Genomic DNA, 19,825 nt, shown 5'->3' on the forward strand with positions numbered 1-19,825 from the left:
CAACTTATGGAGTTGTGTTTGGATAACCTTTGTCCTTTTTTTCTTGTCGAATTTGCAGTACTCGACATGCAGTCCTATCCAAAATTTACAAAAATATCTCTACAGTATATAGGAAAATACAATATGTACAGTGAGTGACTTCAATCATTCCTATGTCATGTTTTCATTGGTTTAAGGGGATGCTCTATGGATGACTCAATTATTTTTATGCCTTACCAAATTTTTAACTTAACTTTTATTCCATAATAAATCAAAATATGTAAGTCCTAGGTGTTGTAAAAGGAATGACAAAGGATTCCAATGGTTTTGGTATCTCTGTGATCATGGAACCCAAAGATTCACAAACATGCACTTTAAAGTAATAAATAATGTACTCATCCAAGCTACCCTGTCCATTCAAATTTTACCTCATGCATTTCACTTGCCTTCTACTACCTCTCAAGTCCTCAGTAGTCACTACACTTCTACAAAAAAAACTAGTCTGTAATTACAGTTGACGTGGCAAGAGATGTCTCATAATAGGAAGAAGGGTTGAAAGAGAGGCAGGGGCAAAAGTTGCCAGGTCAGAAATTAAAATATCTATGGTTAAACTATAACAGATCTAAATCTATAAAGAAAGGGTTCCTCGCACTCCTATAAGAGATAACTGAGGAAAGAATATTTCCTATTATTTCTGATGATTCACATCCAAGCTACAACATTGTATAGAAAGGGAAGGGTGTGGGTTTTAAACAGGGGTGAGCGAGTGGCCGAGCAACACATGCAGTGGCCAGCAAGGCCGGATCCAGGATTTTTTTCTGGGGGGGCACAAGGACCTGACAGGCAAACTGTCCCCTCATATTTGAGATTAAGAAAAACATACAACCATCAATGTACAAAATAATCTCTTTATTTTAGCATGAAATTAAATGATTGAGGCTCCATAATACACAAAACAAAAGAAAGGATAACCATATTGTGTTCTTGTGACAACAGTTTTGCTGACATTGCAGTCAGCATCTTCAGGTCGAAGGTGAAACTCGGAAAATTTTTTCCGCCTTTTATAGGCATAAAATTTTCCGCCTTATATAGGCGGTGGCGGCTGGTGATCCGCTGCTGCTCTCTCATAGGTCGGTTGTCCATCTCTCATTGTTGGTGGTTCGGAGAATCCTCTTCCATGCGATATGCAGGCTGTAGTCTTGATCCCTGTTGAAATTCGCTGGCGTTTTCGCTATCTCAATAGCTTCTCTGATCAGCCGAGGGAAGTATTTATTTTCTTTAGCTATTAACCTGGCGTCTTCAAAGAGGATGTTATGTCCAGATTCACTCCAAGCATGCTCAGATATGGCTGAGAGTTGGTGCTGCTTGTTTTTAGTAGCCGTTCAATGTTCCTGCAATCGGACTTTCATTGATCTGCAAGTCTCGCCAATGTAATATTTCCTGCATGAACAAGGCACTCGATATATTCCCTCATAAAGGTCCATTGGGAGTTTGTCCTTCGCTCAGGATAGCATGTCTGATATCTTTGTCACGCAATTGAAACATGTTATTATGTTGTGCTTTCTGAGCATTCTGGCAATCTTTTCAGATGTACCCACCACAAAGGGAATTGTGGCGTATGCTTCTGGCTCCGGCTACATCTTGTCTATATTTGAATTGTCTGGGGAGGAGGGGCACATACCCCATGCCCTCCCCCAAAATCTGCGTATGGTCGCCAGGGTTCTTCTCCTTCTTCTGCCATCGGACAACTCTGGGTAGCTTGACTGTTGTGAGGGAACTAAAAATCAGCTCAGAATGCCAAATTTAGTGAGGCATATCAATAGATTCATTTTCACAAAGTTTTCTTTGCTCTTTTATGCTCTTCTTTTTGTGTACCTTTCTGTTACCCCTCATGAACAAATATTCCCATAAATTCTTACTCTGTAATTTTTTTTTTGTATTGTAATTTTATATGTATTTCTTTTTTTTTTCAATAAAAAAATTGATATATTAATTGATTTTTTTTAGGTGTTGAAGCTCTGCGAGTGGAATTTGATCGCCAGTGTTCAACAGAAAGACGCCATGATCCTCTTGTTATCATGGATGGTGCTGGTCGGACATTAGCTATTCGGTCTGGTAGAGAATGGAGTGACTGGTCCACAAATCTATATATTTCAGGTAAAATGTGAACCTAGTTAAGGAAGGAGGATTCGTGTCCATTTCTTTTCATACTTAAAATATAAAACTTATTGTTAGCATAATTACCATAATTGGCTAACATCAACTGAATTATGTAATGTAATTATCATCAAATGGGGTGAATAGAAACAAAACTTCACACTTTATGTAATTCTAGGAATATGATATTAACTGGGGGAAATATTTTAGAATAATAAAAATATATTTTTGCTTACAGATGTTTTCCAGGTCAGTTTTTCTGGCAATTTTTCTCATTAATTAAATTAATGTTATATTTTATTGCATTAATAATATTCATATCTGCAGAAAAAATTTTATTTCCATTTCATGTTGAGTGCTTTAAAATACTGTGTTGATATTCAGAACTCCCACAAATTATTCTTTGGTATGTACCATTTGGGAGTGTGTGAAACTTATGCCAACAGAAACATTCACAGTTAAACAGCTGTTTTAATTTAATAAGTATTAAATATTATTCATTTCAGGGAATGAACTGAGGTGGAAATTTACCAGTGATGGCTCTGTCAATGGGTGGGGATGGCGATTTACTGTGTACCCTGTCATTTCCATGGATGCGGAGGCCCAGCGAAATCGATACACTTCCCAAGACTTGCTGCGTTCTGACCGCTCCCTTCTTTGGAGGCCCTCTGTGGATTTGGCCATGGCTCTACTGGATGCTGGAGGTCGGGGATGTGGCTGGGGGCTGGGCCTCCCTGCTCGTCTCCTTGCCCACTCCTCTCCCTCCTCTCCTGCCTCTGCATCATCCCCGGCCTCTCTATACGATCGGGGCATCGTATCACGTCTTGCTGCTGCTCTAGCTGCCTGTGCTCAACTAGGATCTTTGGGTGTGTTAATTTCTTTTAGTTTAAGAATTTAATAATTTTAGAATAGAATAGAATAAATTTAATTAAAAAGGGTGCTCTAACACTGCCTATTTTTTTTAAACTGGGGTATGGAGCTAGGATGATGGGCAAAAACACAAAAAATATTTCACCTTGTCAGGAATTGAATCATGGGCATTACACTTTCTGGGTGGCTGTCAGACTGCTGAGACTACTTTTATGACTAGAGTTTTGATAGGGTTTTATGGGATAGTGGACTGATAAAGTTGTGATGTCACAGATCACTAGTCAGCTGTTTATTTTTCCAAACAACCCTTTTCGCCTATCTCAAAGCATTGAGTGAAAATTAGCCATTTTTCCTATCTTGCCAGCGTAGTTCCTATCATTACAGTTTACATATGGTTATTAAGCAGGTTGTTCATGCATGCACCTGGTGTGAATTCAGGAGACCAGGGTTCCAATGTCAGTTATGCTATGATTTTTCACACTTAAAGTGGACTTGTGGGTGACTCAGTGAAAGTATGCAACTAAGGTGTGTTCAGTCATATCCTTTGATAATAAAATTATTTTATTTTCCACGTTGAGAGCTATTCCATTTGGTATTCAAACAATAGGTTTCCATGAATAGAGAAAATTTATGAATACAGAAATTTCATTGTATAAGGGAGTGGGATTCATTCCCCTTCAACTTTTTTACTTCTGTATAAAATGCATAGCATTCTGAGTATACAAAGTACTTTTGACCTCAAAAATTGCATCAATTTATACTGTTTTTGTGGCCAATTATCAAAATAAAAAATATGTTTGCCCTAACTCATTGGATATCAAACAGGCAAGAAGTCCCTTTCTTTCTCAATTATCAAATATGATGAATGTTTACTGTCAAGGTATTTAAGTACTTTAGTGTGTGAGTGTTCTATTTCTTTAAAAGGTTAACTGAATTTGGCTATTATAGATTGGGAACCCCATGAAGTTTTTAACTTGAAATTTTTATTTATTTCATTCGTTCTTTCATTATAATCATGTGTTTCACTCAATTAGCAAGGTCGTTGATTATTGTTCATCTGTCAATTGACCTAAAACTTATCATTTAATCAGTACATATATTTCATGATTTCTTTCAGCTGCCCCTCAACGAATGTGGTCACTGCAACGGTTACGTCGTCTCCTACTGTCTGGGTTGGGAAAAGCTGTTGACATGCCATCTCTTCTTTCTTCTCCCACTGGAACCATTGCAAAAGGATTCAGTTCTTCACAAAACATTTCACAGATGTCCTCGGGTTTTCCTGAGCAGCACCTCCGTCCTTTCCCTCTTGGAACTGGTGCAGTACCACCATCCTCTCTACCAATCCACAGTGGCATCGCAGCTGCTGGAACATCTGCACTTTCTATCCTTTTAAAAGGTCTTCCTGAAGCTCTTTTACGTCAGTATGAATATGAAGATCCTATTGTCCGTGGTGGAAAGCATTTGATGCACAGTGCCTTCTTCAAGGTAAGAATTAATATAGATTCTCTAGTTCATATTTGTCACTAAGCAAATGTGACATGAGGGAAGTGAGGTGGGATGTTGGGTAGAGCTCTTGGGTATGAATCACTGGGTCCTTTGTTCAAGCTTTTGAACACCTTCCTAACAATCACTGCACAAAGCTTTTTGACTGTCAACACTTAATGGCAAATTGAAGTTGACCCCTTACCTTGATGGGTGAAACCCATCTTCATATGCTTCAAGCAATGATGAGGTCTGCTTTGGTGAAATTTTTCCCAGAGTAGTACATATATATTTTCATTTTTTTGTGCTCGACCTAGCCTACATGTTTAGTAGCTGTTTTGCGAGAGCATTGGAAGCTCATTTTATTGAGTTTGACGCGTATTGATAATAACATTATAACAAGTAATTGGAAGGGTACCTTCAAAACGGATATGATTAACATGTTAAAAAATATGAATGGAGCAAGACTGATAAATCCCTACCATGCCCAATGCTGGATGTAATGAGGCAGTAGAATAACTAGAAACTAGTTTGGGGGGATTGAGCAGCCTGGGATGCGACCCCCCTCCAGGCAATGGGGGTCACACCCCAGGTTCGGAAAATTTTTTTAAAAATGATATGCATGGAAATACATTTTAATCATTTTGGCTCTAAAAACTAATTTTTAGCAGATACAGTTATTATATGCCAAAACTAGACAATAGTGTCAAATATTTATTTTTAATTCTCTGAGGCTTTGGGGGGAATCTATCCCCTCATTTTACATTTCACCCCATACTTACGCCATGGAAATGAGGTATATATAGCTTTGAGGATATGCGATATTACTTCAGAGCTGTGCATAACTATTTAAGTAGAGAATAATCAGGGGTCATTCTTTTTACTGATGAAGGTAGAAATAATAACTTCAAAAGGAGGTGTGTGGTATTAATTTTGCCAGCCAATAAACTTCTAAGCATCACAATTACCATACATACACGTAACTGTACTGATTAAATCGCCAGGTACAAATGAATTGTATGACTACCCGGCCTGCAGGCTCAGAGTTTATGAACTATCCTCAATGTTTAGGCAAGCATAGCTTCTTGTGAGATTAAGACGTCGGTAAAATTCCTCTTCATGACAGTTGGAGCTGAATTAATGAAAAAGTAGGCAATCATATTTCAAGGAGAAAAATAAACAGTCATCATTCATGAGTACAATTAGCACACATTTTTCATAAAACTACTGATCTCCTGGGATAGATTTTAAGTAATTTTAGGTGTTAGGGGCACACATTGTAAACTTCAACCCACTTCCATTTCTCTTTTAATTAAGTCTGGAAAGTTCGAGAAATTGACATCGTACATTGATGAATTCTGTTGAGCAAAATTACCTTATCTAACAAGGGGAGACCACATACCTTGCTCAGCGTTTTTCAATGCCATATTTTTTATGGCATTCGGAATGGCGAACACATCTCGGAACTGATTGTGGTTCCATTGAATGGGCCATAGTTTGGCTGTAATTAATTAATTTCCGACAGTATTTTTAACAAGCGTTATATAATCCCAAAATAGAGCCATTCCTTTAGCAGGGTCCGTTGGTCTAGTGGTGAGCGCATCCAGCTGTCACCTGGGGGGCTCAGGATCGATACTTTGTCACCATAGTATCTTTTGTAGTGTACGCCAAATGTGTCTTGTGCTCGCCGCTTCCCAAAATCTTCCGCAGCCCTCCAGCATAATAACAAAAGGATCACCTACAAATCTAATTTCTTCAAAAAAAAAAAAAGCCAATGTTATTGCCCACAGTTCATTTTGCCGCATGCTGTTGAGGATGGTGGCAATTGTAGTCTTTATATTTCCGCGTTCGAAATGACACTGCTTTAAATACCTAAACGCCGTTGTGATCTTAAAAATTTTTCTCGTGCCTATGCTTGCTGCAATTAACATTAGTGAAAAACTTGTCGCCGTATGATCAAAATGAAAACTACAAAAGATACTATCGTGATGAAGTATCGAACCTGAGCCCTCCAGGTGACAGCCTGGTGCGCTCACCTCTAGACCAACAGACCGTGCTTGAGGAATGGCTCTATTTTGGGATTATATAACACTTGTTAGACATACCGCTCGGAAATTAATTAATTACAGCCAAACTAAGGCCCATTCAATGGAACCACTATCAGTTCAGAGATGTGTTCGCAATTCCGAATGCCATAAAAAATATGGTATTGTAAAAGGCGGAGCAAGGTACTTGGTCTCCCCTTGTAAGTATCCCAAGTCACGTAATGGAGTATTTTGCAGAAAAAAACTGCAAATAAATTTACTAGTTCTCGCAGGATTAGAGTGAAGACAGCCAAGCTCTGAGACATCAGTTAAACCACTGAGTCATATTTTTGATGATTCAGCTTTTAAAAGTAGAAATTTTGAAATATTATGAAAAACATTCTATTGTTTAGATCATTCCACTATTTAGGTTTCCGGATTATTGATCTTCTTCAGTGCACATTTTAAATATTTTCAATATTGTGGACTTAAATGTCCATATTCTGGCCTCTTCCATTGTATACGACATTATTCATGTTTTTGATTATCCAGACTTCACCTTACATTCATCAGTATAATAATGGAGAGTTGACTGTAATTGGATGTTTATGGCCTTTAACCCTCTTACCCATATGAAGTAACCACTGTCTACATTATGTTGTCTGCTTTCAAAATTTATACTTCTTATGGAATTATTGGACTGGTGAATTTTCTTGTGAAGCTATTAAAAAAAAATTGACCTTTTAGAAGTTAATTTTTTTAATCAGTTTTTTATCAAATTTGTTTTATTTATGCAATTGGAATCATGTATTGCCCTGTGGTATATGTCTCAACTCATGTGTTTCATTGTTTTTTATCTGGTTTAGGCTCTGGTTGCTCTTGGCTGTGATTTGGGACTTGATTCTTTGCCTTGCTGTTCAGAGAATCACAAATGGGCTTGGTTCAGGCGGTACTGTATGGCTGCACGAGTCGCATCTGCTCTTGTGAATAGAACACCACTGCCCATCAGCTTTTGCCTTGAGGTATTCATTAATGTCTATCATTGAAGTTATTAATCCTGTGCTCCTTAAAAATTGAATGCATGGTAAAAATTTGGTATGTTTTCTGCTTATTTCTAACATAAATAAGTCTAAGCTGTAAAGGAATCATTTGTTTTCCTAGGTGCAGCAGAAAATTGCTGAAATGTTGCCTGAAGGAGAAAATTTAACACTGGACCATGAAAACCATTCCATTTTCCGCCAGGAACATGATGAGCAGCTTCTTTTATGGCTCAATAGGTGAATAATTTATCTGTTACAGAAAATGTATTTAAGTGAAGTGATGCACTCATTTTTATTCTTTTGAATTGTAAAAAGAAGGCTAATGATTGTTAAAAGATATTGGAAGGGAAGAAAAGGATTAAACCTTTTACTTATTATGTTCATGAAGCAAGTTTTATAGGTAGAGTAGTAGATGTATGGTTGTTATACACTAAGAAGAAAGCAGTTTTGATATTGATTTTTATTATTAAGAATCTGAAAAGCAAGTGAAATTGAAAAATAAAGAGACCACTAAATTAAACAAAGAGAATGTATGTGCAGAAAAAAATTCAAGCCTAAGCCAACTGAATATTTTTGTGCTTGATCAGTAATCTGTACCTTAGGCTTTAGTATCACAGCATAGCTCAGTATTTTTTCTATTAATGTTCTTTTTAATAGGCGACCAGAAGATTGGACACTCTCTTGGGGTGGTAGTGGCACAATATATGGGTGGGGACACAATCACAGAGGTCAGCTTGGTGGAGTAGAAGGAGCTAAGGTGAAGCTACCGGCTGCATGCCATGCACTATCAGCTCTTCGACCAGTTAGGATTGTTGGTGGAGAACAGATTCTGTTGGCAGTAACAGCTGATGGGAAAGTGTATGCCACTGGTAAGAATATAATTCACCTGAATTTATTTTAAAATTACCTATATCAAATGGAGATGCTGAGTTCTAGAGCTTCTAATTCAAATTCATCCAAATAAATTTCTGAAAGTCTTCAGGCTACTTGAAGGATATTGACCAATAAGTTCGACCTTATTAATTTCTTTGGAAATGGATATGTTTTGATCAATGCTAAATCCCTTTCTGATATTAAGCTTTTGAAAGTTGTAATTTGTATTATAAAAGCATTTTGAATGAGTTAACTCTCTAACACTTTTTATCTTTGACTGCTCACATGTTGAACTTGTATATACCATTGGCCATACTCTTTCAGTTGATTGCAATTAACAATAGTCCACCTAGGGAATCCAGCACTAGGTACATAAGTCCAATCACCATTCACGGCCTTGAAGTCTTTAAAGGCCTGCTTGGTGGTGTGGATTGGACTAGCTTACTCTCACTCAACGACAGTCATTCAAATTTCTCTTTGTTCTTTGAAACCTTAATCTCCCTTTTTAATGAATCCTTTCCCAGAAAAGCTGTCCCAGTCCGAAAATTCTTTAAATCACGTGGCCACTCAAACAATCCCGAGGTCCAAATACGCAGGGAAAGTGTACTACATGCCTATCATGAGTACAAGCGACTACCCACTGAGGATTTGAAACAAGTGTATAAAAGATTGAATAAGGAGTATCATTTCGCAGCAATAAAAGCGAAACAAAATGCGAACATGGATTTCATTAATAGTGCCTCTAATAAATTCAAAGCTGCCTGGAATGTGATCAATAGGGAAAAAGGCACTTCTATAAACAGATCTCCTATTACAATTGATCCCGATACCTTCAACAATCACTTTGTCAATTCCGTGGACACCACATTATCAAAAATCACAAATAACAGGTGTGATGCCTTAGCACTACTCAATAAACACCTGATATCCCCTCCTAAATTTCAGTGGCAATGGATTAGTACGAGGGATATTTTCAATGTAGTAAAAAAATTTAAAAACTCCACCAGTCGTGACATCAATGGGCTTTCCAATGATCTGATTAAGTCCATAATACATATTATAGCTCATCCTCTATCTATTATTATTAATGCCTGTTTTTCCACTGGATACTTCCCAGACTCCTTAAAATATTCTAAGGTCATACCTGTCTTCAAAAAAGGAGACACTACTCATCCCAACAGCTATAGGCCCATCACCATTATATCAGTGATCGCTAAAATAATAGAAACTATTGCCTATACACAAATTCTAGTACACTTTGAGAAACACAATCTCTTCACCCCTTCCCAGTTTGGATTTCGCCCGGGGAAATCCACTGAATTGGCAGTTGAGTCAGTGGTAAAAAATTTATCAAGGGCATTTGAAGACAAGCAATGTGTCTCACTCACACTTTGTGATTTAACCTCTGCCTTTGACTGCGTCAATCATGCTACCCTCCTGCAAAAACTCCAATACTACGGCTTTCATAACAGTGAGCTGAAATTCATGACCTCTTACCTCACTGATCGAAAGCAGATGGTACAAGTAAATTGTAACCAATCCGATTTTCTTCCAGTGAAACATGGAGTTCCTCAGGGGTCCGTCCTTGGTCCTCTCTTGTTCCTTATTCTAATCAATGACCTACCTTACAATCTTTCTATGGACTGCATGATATATGCAGATGACACCACTCTGGTGCAGAAATGCAATACTCCTAGCCAAGTCAGACTTCTTACAAAAAAGGCAATAGAAGAATCTCAACTCTGGTTTACAGCCAATAATCTCTTTCTGAACAATGGTAAGACACAACATCTTACATGCTGTCTTAAAAGTACTGAGCTAAACAATGATCCTGTCAGGCTTCTAGGCTTCAATATTGACGCTAAATTGACATGGAATTCACATGTTTTCCTAGTCAGCAAAAAACTCTCTAGGGTTTTGTACTTATTGAGGAAACTTAAAACCTGTATCAATGTAAAGTACATGAGATTAGCCTATTTTGCTTTTTTTCATAGTATTCTTGCCTATGGTGTTCGACTCTGGGGACATGCAAAAGAAACCAAAGAAATTCTAAAACTGCAAAAAAAAGCAGTGAGGATTCTGAGTGGTGCTGGGCCCCGTGACCACTGCAGGCCAATTTTTAAAAACTTTCATATCCTCACCATCTACAGCCTCTTTGTGTTTCGCAGCATTATGCACATTAAAGATAACTTAGATACCTACCCCATTCGATCCACCATCCACTCTCATGACACTAGGGCTAAAAATAGCCTAAATACTAATTACTGTAGGCTGTTTAAGACCAACAACCAGTCTGACAATTTGGGAGTAAAATTATTTAATAAATTACCCAGCAAAGCCAGATCAGTGAGCATCACTAGACTGAAAAATGTGCTGGAAAAGTGGCTGTGCAATTATCCACTGTACTCAATTCATGAGTATTTTGAGCTGGACTTTTCTTCTCTTTTATTTTAAATGTAAATTTAAATGTAATCTTTGTAATGTATGTGTTTCTAATGTTTTAATCCAATGTACATGTTTTGTATGTTTCGTTGTATTGAATGTTTTCATAAATGTGTTGTATACAGCATCCGCGAGGGCCAATCCTCGCCGTGGATGAATAAAGATAAAGATATAAAGCTTTTATGTTTTTTTTTAAGGTTATGGAGCTGGTGGTCGTTTAGGGATTGGTGGAATGGATTCAGTGTCTACTCCTACTCTGTTGGAATCTATTCAACATGTTTTCATAAAAAAGGTATATTTTATCTTGACCATAAGTAATTTGTTGAGAGTTTATCATTTTACCTCACTGCTTTCTATGTTTGACTATTTATAAATGTTTCTGAATTTTTTAGGTGGCTGTGAACTCTGGTGGCAAACATTGCTTGGCATTGTCATCTGAAGGGGAGGTTTATTCATGGGGTGAGGCAGATGATTGGAAACTTGGGCATGGGAATAAGAGGTAAGTTGATAAGTAAGCATTGATAAGTGAAATCTGAAGAAGTTATTCACAGAGTAATGGAATAAATTTTTTATTTTTCTCAATTTTCCAATGATGTAATGTTTGAGTTTTCATCTTGGAAACATTTTCTTTTCTTTTTAATGATTTTTCTAGTTTGTTCACCTTATCTCCTATATTATTTTTCTCGATAGCCCATGTGACCGCCCGCGTGTTATAGAAGCTCTTAGAGGAAAGGAGATAGTTGAAATTGCGTGTGGAGGAGCTCACAGTGCTGCTCTAACTTCATCTGGTGAGGCATATACCTGGGGTAAGGGTCGTTATGGTCGCCTTGGTCATGGAGATAGTGATGATCAGCCTCGTCCTAAGCTGGTGAGTGACCTTCTTTACTTATTGGTATATTTTTACAAATTTTGAAGTATTTTAGTCCTATTATTTGTTTATTTAAATAGACCAATTCTGCCCAGTTTCCTCTTGTAACGTCAGTAGTCAAAATAATCCCTAGCAATATGGTTTGCATTAAAAATATGAGTCACGGCTTTCGGGCGTGCCTCTATATTGTGTTGTCCATAGGTGACGACAGTTTCTCCAGCCATCCTGCTGGCATCAGAGCAATGTATAAATTTGGCCATCTTATACAGGCACTTGGGGGATCGGAGGTCGGTTCTGATTGGTTGGTTCTCTAGTGGGCTCTGATTGGTCATTGATTTTGTAGACCGTTTTCCATGTGTTGGCTAATGTGTAGCCGTCTTCTCTATTGCAGTTCTCAGGATGGTTAGATATATCTATAGCCTCTCGGATTAGCCTAGGATAGTAGCGGCTTTCATTACACAGGACTAGGCTTATTGAAGTTCACAGTGTGGCCAGTTTTCGACCACACGTGCTCCGAGACGGCGGAAAGGCAGAACTGCTTCTTCTCTGTGGCACGTTCATGTTCCCTCATCCTGGTTTTGATAGATGGTCCAGTCTATCATATGTAACATTTACCACAGGAGCATTGCAGTTGATAAACTCCCTCGTATAGTAAGCACGAGATCTTGTCCTTTGGCTTAGGCAGAAAGTTGCTTGTTTTTTTTGCAGCAAGTGAACCTGGTCTTCACATTATGTTTGGTCAAAATTCTCTTGATTCTCTCCGTGGCTCCTGCCACATAGGGAATGGCAGCATATGCTGCCGGTTTCTCTCATAACGAATCTTCTGTAGATTTATTTCCTCTGTTGTCTCTCCATAAGGTCCTTTTTAGGACCGTCTCTTTCTTGTAGGCATTTTTATGAAGTGCCTTGGCGAGACTCCTACTGTATCTATATGGAACTTTATTTGGGACCAGGAAAGGTGAATGATGAATGTGGGAAAATGATCAATGCAGGAACGATAGATCAGGGTTCCACTGTAAAAAGTCAGGAATAACATTAAAATTGGGAAACAAAAACTGGAAGATGTGGATGAATTCTGCTATTTGGGAAGCAGGGTAACCAGCAATGGGAGAAGTAAGAAAGAAGAGAAAAGAAAACAGAGAAAAAAAAGGAATTATTCATCAAATCCTGTACAGCCCTTATGTAAGCTAGAATATTAGATTAGAGTATATTATGCAAGCTAATTTCTCGTTGACTGCATAAACTGCTTCACCTTTCAGTTGTCTAACTAATTTCCTGATCTTTTTACCGCCTGACTCAGTTCAGGGTACAATACTGCACTATAATGAGGTTTTGAAGTACAACCCACTGAGATTACGACCCTTTCAGTTAGAATAGCAGCCCCTAAACTGAACTTCCATTACCATTATGTACAGTATTTACCTCAATGAAAAAAATGTATTTGGGTTTGAAGAGTGTGCTATGAGTATACCGTATACGCTCGTGTAAGAGGCGCACCTTTTTCCCCAAACATTGCAGCCGAAAATGGGGGTGCGCCTCTTACACAAACTTTTTATCTTCCCCCCCTCCCCTACCCGGTCGCAAGTCCAAGGGGAACTGAGGGGCCTTGGTTTACAGCGTGAGTCAGTCATCTGAAACCCTGGGTCAAAATCAAGCGGCAGGTAGGGGAGTTTCTCCCTTAGTGACGTATTTTTAAAATGCTCCTGTTTGAATTTCTCGTAAGCATCGCGCCGTCACGTCGGTACCCCATAGGTGAACATTGAAAAGATGGCGCGGGGTGATTCGCTCCGGAGCGCGCGCTAAATTTACTGCCACGAGTGGGTATCCCGCGGCATTTATACTGCATATAGTAATCGCTTATCAAACGTATAGAAACGCGTAGTTTTGAAGGACATACCTGATTCGTCAACATCTGTCTTGCCGAGCAATTTCCATTACGCTGAGCACCTGATTTTTCAAAAATTATCTTCAGACGCTAATATGAGGATTTTTGCAACTGAAAATTATATTGGTGTCAAAACCTGCGGTTTAAAAAATTCGAACGAGTGTGTTCATTGTTGGACTAGCGCTGAAGGAGAGGTCGAGGGGAAGGAGCGCGCTCCATATTTCAAGCTACGAGGCTATGAGCGAAGGAGCAAGGGAAGCACACGTCCGATCTTGCATGTGACGTCGTTGCCTTTGAAGTGAAGAGGCGAAGGCACAGCAATGTGATATACGCAGTTTGCGTTGCCTGAAGTTTCCAGTCCGTCTCGTCTTGTTTGAATGCGCTCATGCTACGCTTGTTTCTTCCGAAATTGTGCTGTTTGGACTATGTTGAATATTAGTAGCCTTGTTTTAGCTATAAATCTTTGTGTCAATCAATCAGAGCTCAAAAAACTTAAATGCTGTCAGATATACGTCGCGTTAGGTCTAATTCTTTTTAGAACCTCGTGCGTGTCATACAATTGCTGAAAGATATCGAGATATCTTCGAGCTCAGAAGGTGACTCACCTAGCATTTGACCTCCAGAAACTCGGAGAATTGAACCTGGTAGACCGAAAAAGGTCAGTTGGTGAGATGGGGTAGGGATGAAACGCGTTTCCATTGATCCCCTGTAACTTGATAATTTCCTATTTTCCTATGGAGTCCCGGAAAGGAAAAAAAACGGCCCCGCGCACACACACCGAATTTGGACGGCCGGTAAAATATCGGCCGATATTTTACCGGCGAAGCGATGCTTGCACACACGCCGGATTTTTACCGGTCAAACGATAAGTTGCTATGTTTTTGAGCCGGCGACGGCGATCCACAGTGACAATGGCCGGCAGCTAACCGGCATTTAGCCGGTGCCGGCGCGTGTTCGGTACGTGTGCAAGCTCCAATGCTCTCCCATTGTTCACTATTGGAATGTGGACGGCCGATATTTTACCGGCCGTCCAAAATCGGTGTGTGTGCAAGGGGCCTTAAATCTACGACGTGGTTATTATCCTAAGGCGCTGAGATTGCCCCGATTGTTGTTCTATCTCTTGGGAAGGTTCATGCTATGTGCCTGTCGTGTTTGGCCTTAAAATTTTCCACGGCTGCAATTCTATTGCAATACTCCTGCGAGAGCTTTTAAAAAAAATTGTTCGTGAGTAGGACAAGCAACGTAGAGCGATGACGTATGCGAAGAGAGGATCGGAACTCTTTCTACTCCCTCTTATGCCGCTATTACCGCCGCAGTTATCAAAATTTCCTCTTTCAAATAGTACTGAAAGAGGAAATTTCGATAACTGTCGAAATTCCAGGCATACGTCTGCAACACCGCACGATAGGATAAAAAAAATACCGTAAAATTTTTTTTCTTTATAGCTTCCTTCCTCAAAATAGGGGTGCGCCTCTTACACAAGCTTACACGGTATTTTTTTGTTTTCTTTTTCTACTTATATGCAGCATTAGTGTAGCTAATTTATATTTAATTTTAAGGTGGAAGCCCTCCTTGGATACCATGTGGTGGACATTGCTTGTGGTAGTGGCGATGCACAAACTCTTTGTATCACTGATGATGACAATGTCTGGTCGTGGGGAGATGGTGATTATGGCAAATTAGGCCGAGGTGGCTCTGATGGGTGTAAGGTAAGTTATAGGTTTCTTAAATTGACTATATATTTTTTTAAATTCCTTTCTTAAATACTCCATCTCAGAATCAGCAGTGACTTCACTTTCATAATTTGTGTGTTACCATCTTACTCATGTGTGTCATCTGTTTAGTGGCAACAGATAATGTCATATTTCAAAAATACGTAGTTATAAAAAATTTTTAACTTTTCTCCCTTTTCAGCTGTACCACATCAGAAACATATAAATACTGCAAGCTTATTATACAACTCTTTGAAGTCTTTAATTTCTCCATATCATTGAACAAAAACTAAACATTTAATAATCAATTACTGATGTCACCAATTTGTTGGATTATTAAGAAAATCCCATTTACAAAATTTCTGTGGGAGCTGAACTAAACATTTGGACTAAAATTTGTTGGCATGACATGATGTTTAAGTAAACTCTGGGAGGGGTGAATCAATTTGCACAGTTGTTCTCTGGGTATTGGAACTTTATTCCAAAAGACAAAAAAAAAGAATGATACACCATACACGAATGCATCTAGCGAACTTCGCACCATGACTGCGGCCAACCGACCGAACCGACACACATGTACCGACCAACTTCGACAGACTCGACGAACTGCTCAAGCCCGAGCAGGCCACACACCTTCTCCCACACCGCAATATCGACAGTCAATTGTCAAAGCATATATGAGAAATTGTCTCAACTACAACACCCCTCCTCAATTTCTCATACATCTTAAATTTACCCTATGCTTGCAAAACACTTTTGCTGATAACCCTTTCGTCAGTACATCCGCCTCCTGTTCAGAGGAAGGCACATATTCAATGTAGATAACCTTAGAGTTATACAAGTCTTTTACAAACTGATATTTTATATCAATGTGTTTCATGTGTTTTCTCTTCCAATTTTCTACAGTCTGAATACATGATTGATTATCTTGGAAAATTGTTATTGGATCCTTCATATTAACATTCATTTCAGACATCAACACTTTAAACCATAACACTTCAGTCGCAGCTGCCGCTAAAGCAACATACTCAGCCTCAGTAGAAGACAATGCTACTGTACTTTGTTTCTTTGTGTTCCATACAACTAGATCACCATACATTTTCAATAAATAACCAGATGTTGATTTTCTATCACTACAATTTGCAAAAGCTGCATCGGCATAGCACAACAAAGGTGTACTTGAATTACCTTCATACTTTAAACCAAAATCAAGTGTCCCTTGAATGTACCTCAAGATTCTTTTTAAGCCTTTCCATTGTATTTCAGTGGCATTACTTTGAAATTGACTATAGAAATTCACTGCAGCACAAATATCAGGTCTTGTTCCTAGACATGCATACATCAAACTTCCCACTAGTTCTCTATATGGTTTAACACCAATGATACATTCTTGAGATGTCACATCGTTATCTGGTTGGAGTTCAATTGGAGTACTCACTGGTTTACATGATTCCATATTAAATTTAGTCAAAACTTTCTTTAAGTAATTTGTTTGATTAATAAACAGACCATCACTAGTAAAAGTTACCTTAATTCCCAAGAAATTACTGGTAACACCTAAGTCTCTCATTTTAAATTCACCCATTAACTTTTGTTTCACCTCATTTAACAAATCACTATTATTTCCTGCAATTAAGAAATCATCAACATAAAGCAGTAGGTACATTACATCCACTTCACTTCTCATTATGTATAAACATTCATCAGCTTTACTGCTTTCAAAACCCAGTGCTCTTATAAACTCATCAAACCTTTTATTCCACTCAAGGGGTGCTTGTTTTAAACCATATAATGTTTTTTTGAGTTTACACACTAAACCACTTTTGACATTCAAGCCTTCCGGTGGGTACATGTAAATTTCCTCTTTAAGATCACCGTGTAGAAAAGCATTCTTTACATCTAATTGGTTGACAAATAATTTCTCTTTGTTTATGAGACATAGCAATGCACGAAAGGTTGACAAACGTGCTACAGGAGCATAAGTTTCCTCATAGTCTATCCCTCTTTTCTGTGCACAACCTTTAATTACCAGTCTTGCCTTAAGTCTTTCTACATTTCCATCACCATCTTCCTTAATGGTAAACACCCATCTACTTTTAATTGGTAATTTACCTTGCGGAAGAGAAACTAATTCCCAGGTATTGTTAAGTTCTAATGCATCAAGTTCATCATTAACTGCTGCAAACCATAAATCTTTATCATCCCTATGTTGTAGTTCAGTATAACAATTTGGAACATCATTGCAGTAATTTGTTGCAAAGAGTGACACATCACAATTATTTTTTAAGTTAAAGTTATCAAGAGTATCATCACTCTTTTCTTTCACAGTTACTTCATTTGCAAATTCAGTCTCGTTAGGATTAGTGGCTAAGGTTACGTAATCTTCTAGATATTTAGGTTTTAATTCCACTCTACTACTTCTCCTGAGTGGTTCCTCACTTTCACCACTTCCCTGTTCAATTGGTTCAATCAGCTCAGTACTCTCATCTAAAGATTTATCTTTCCATGCAATATCCCAATTTTCAGTTACTGAGTCATTGTTAGTTTCAACAAAGATTACATTCCTTCCCACAATAACTTTGTTATCTTCTAATGACCACAACCTATACCCATTATCACAGTATCCCAACATAATACATCTTTTGCTTCTTGAGTCAAATTTACTATGTGTTTGCTCCTTCGGTTTGTGAAGATAAGCCTCACACCCAAACACTCTCAATTTGCTTAAGTCAGGACGTTCACCATACCACATCTCTGCAGGGACTTTACTTTCATTAAGGGCTGTGGTAGGACTTCTATTGATTAAGTACACTGCTGTCATCACAGCTTCAAACCAAAAGGTCTTTCTCAACCGACTACCAACAAGCATACATCGAGCCTTATCTAGAATTGTTCGATTCATTCTTTCAGCAACGCCATTATTCTCCGGAGTTCCTGGAATGGTTAGCTCAAATTTAATTCCTTTTTCTCTAAAGAATTTCTTTACTTGGCTGTTCACATATTCTGTACCATTGTCACATCTAAAGGCACATATTTTAGTTGAAAAACGACTCGTGACTCTAGCTTCGTACTGTTTTAAATATTCATACACATCAGATTTGGACTTTAGACCAAAAACAACAGTGAAATGTGTATAATCATCAATCAAAGTCAAAATATATTTAATACCATTATACGCAAGAGGAGTTATTGGCCCACAAACATCACTATGTATTCGTTCCAATGGTCTTGTGGTTTGAGATCTCGTTCTATTAAATGGTTGTTTCGTCTGTTTGCCCTGAATACATATTTTACACACATCTAAATTATCACATTTCAAATCACCAATACCATCAACAATTTTACAAAGATGTTTTAAATTTGTATTGCCAATATGACCTAACCTGGTATGCCAAACTTGATCACTTACACTTGAAAAAGCCTTTCTCTCAATGGCACACTCGTCAATGACAATAGGAAGTTTATAGATATTATCCATTCTATCACCAACAACAATATTTGCATTACCTTTCTTGACATAACATTTCTTATTTCGAAAATTAATTTCAAACCCTTTCTTTTCTATTCTTGAAACAGAAATTAAATTGAACTTGAGATTTTCCACTATTAGCACATTATTCATTTCTATCTTGTTTACTTTTCCATTCACAACTGCAAATGCTTTTATATCTCCTACTTCTTTAGCAACAAGAAAAGTATCTGACTTTGCTACCGTTATTTTTATTGGATTGTCAAATTGTCTAATATTATAGATCGGAGTTCCCACCTTAACAAGATGATCTGATGCACCGGAGTCCAACACCCAGTCACTCTCAGGTGTTGCGGTTTCACTTACCACCGCTGATGATACTGCCGTTGTTTGGAAGCTGTAGGCAGGTTCCACCTCCTCTTCTGCCACCAAACATGCATCATTTCTGCCTCCGTTGTTCCATGGTCTTCCTCTGCGACCAACTGCTCGTCCACCTCTTCCATTCGAGCGCCCATGAAATGCTCCTCCTCCAGGCTTCCAGCACTGCACCTTCCTATGTCCTCTCAAGCCGCAATTGTGACAATTGAATTTGAAGCTTTCTTTCTTCTCTCTTCCTTCACTTTGGGTCCTCTGGTTGCCCCTCCTGCAGCCAGCAAAGGCCATATTCGGGACATCTCGTTCCGAAGCGACTGAATCTCTTGTCTCTTTCTTGTGTGCCTCATACTCCTCAATCCTCACTCTAACAAACTCCATTTTCAATTCTGTTGCAGCCAGCGATTGCAGACTAGTTACAACTGTCTCATACGATGATGGCATCGTCATCAGGAATCTTATTACGGCACCGTCATCGTCAATTTTCTCGCCGGTTTGTTTTAGGGAACGGATCAGTCTGTCGAATCTCAGGCAGTATTCGCTAAACGATTCCTCTGTTGGGTCATACACAAGCGTATGTAATTGTTTCGAAAGCATCATTCGACTCATCACAGACTTCTTCTCGAATCTATTCTCTAATGCTTTCCACACG

At 38.5% G+C, this 19,825-nt stretch overlaps 1 protein-coding gene across 4 annotated transcripts in view; it reads left to right on the forward strand.

Moving 5' to 3' along the window:
• Positions 1-19,825, forward strand: part of LOC124156259 (E3 ubiquitin-protein ligase HERC2) — a 149,075-nt gene that overhangs the window by 114,975 nt on the left and 14,275 nt on the right. For all 4 annotated transcript variants that reach the window (XM_046530682.1, XM_046530685.1, XM_046530684.1 and 1 more), the window contains 10 exons: positions 1,987-2,136; positions 2,643-3,002; positions 4,124-4,491; positions 7,379-7,534; positions 7,674-7,789; positions 8,210-8,421; positions 11,065-11,159; positions 11,260-11,366; positions 11,558-11,735; positions 15,180-15,329. In XM_046530682.1, the coding sequence (XP_046386638.1) occupies positions 1,987-2,136; positions 2,643-3,002; positions 4,124-4,491; positions 7,379-7,534; positions 7,674-7,789; positions 8,210-8,421; positions 11,065-11,159; positions 11,260-11,366; positions 11,558-11,735; positions 15,180-15,329 (1,892 nt within the window). The remainder of the gene's footprint in view (positions 1-1,986; positions 2,137-2,642; positions 3,003-4,123; positions 4,492-7,378; positions 7,535-7,673; positions 7,790-8,209; positions 8,422-11,064; positions 11,160-11,259; positions 11,367-11,557; positions 11,736-15,179; positions 15,330-19,825) is intronic.

The sequence above is a fragment of the Ischnura elegans genome, chromosome 3 (assembly GCF_921293095.1).
Source record: "Ischnura elegans chromosome 3, ioIscEleg1.1, whole genome shotgun sequence".
NCBI classification, from domain to species: domain Eukaryota; kingdom Metazoa; phylum Arthropoda; class Insecta; order Odonata; family Coenagrionidae; genus Ischnura; species Ischnura elegans.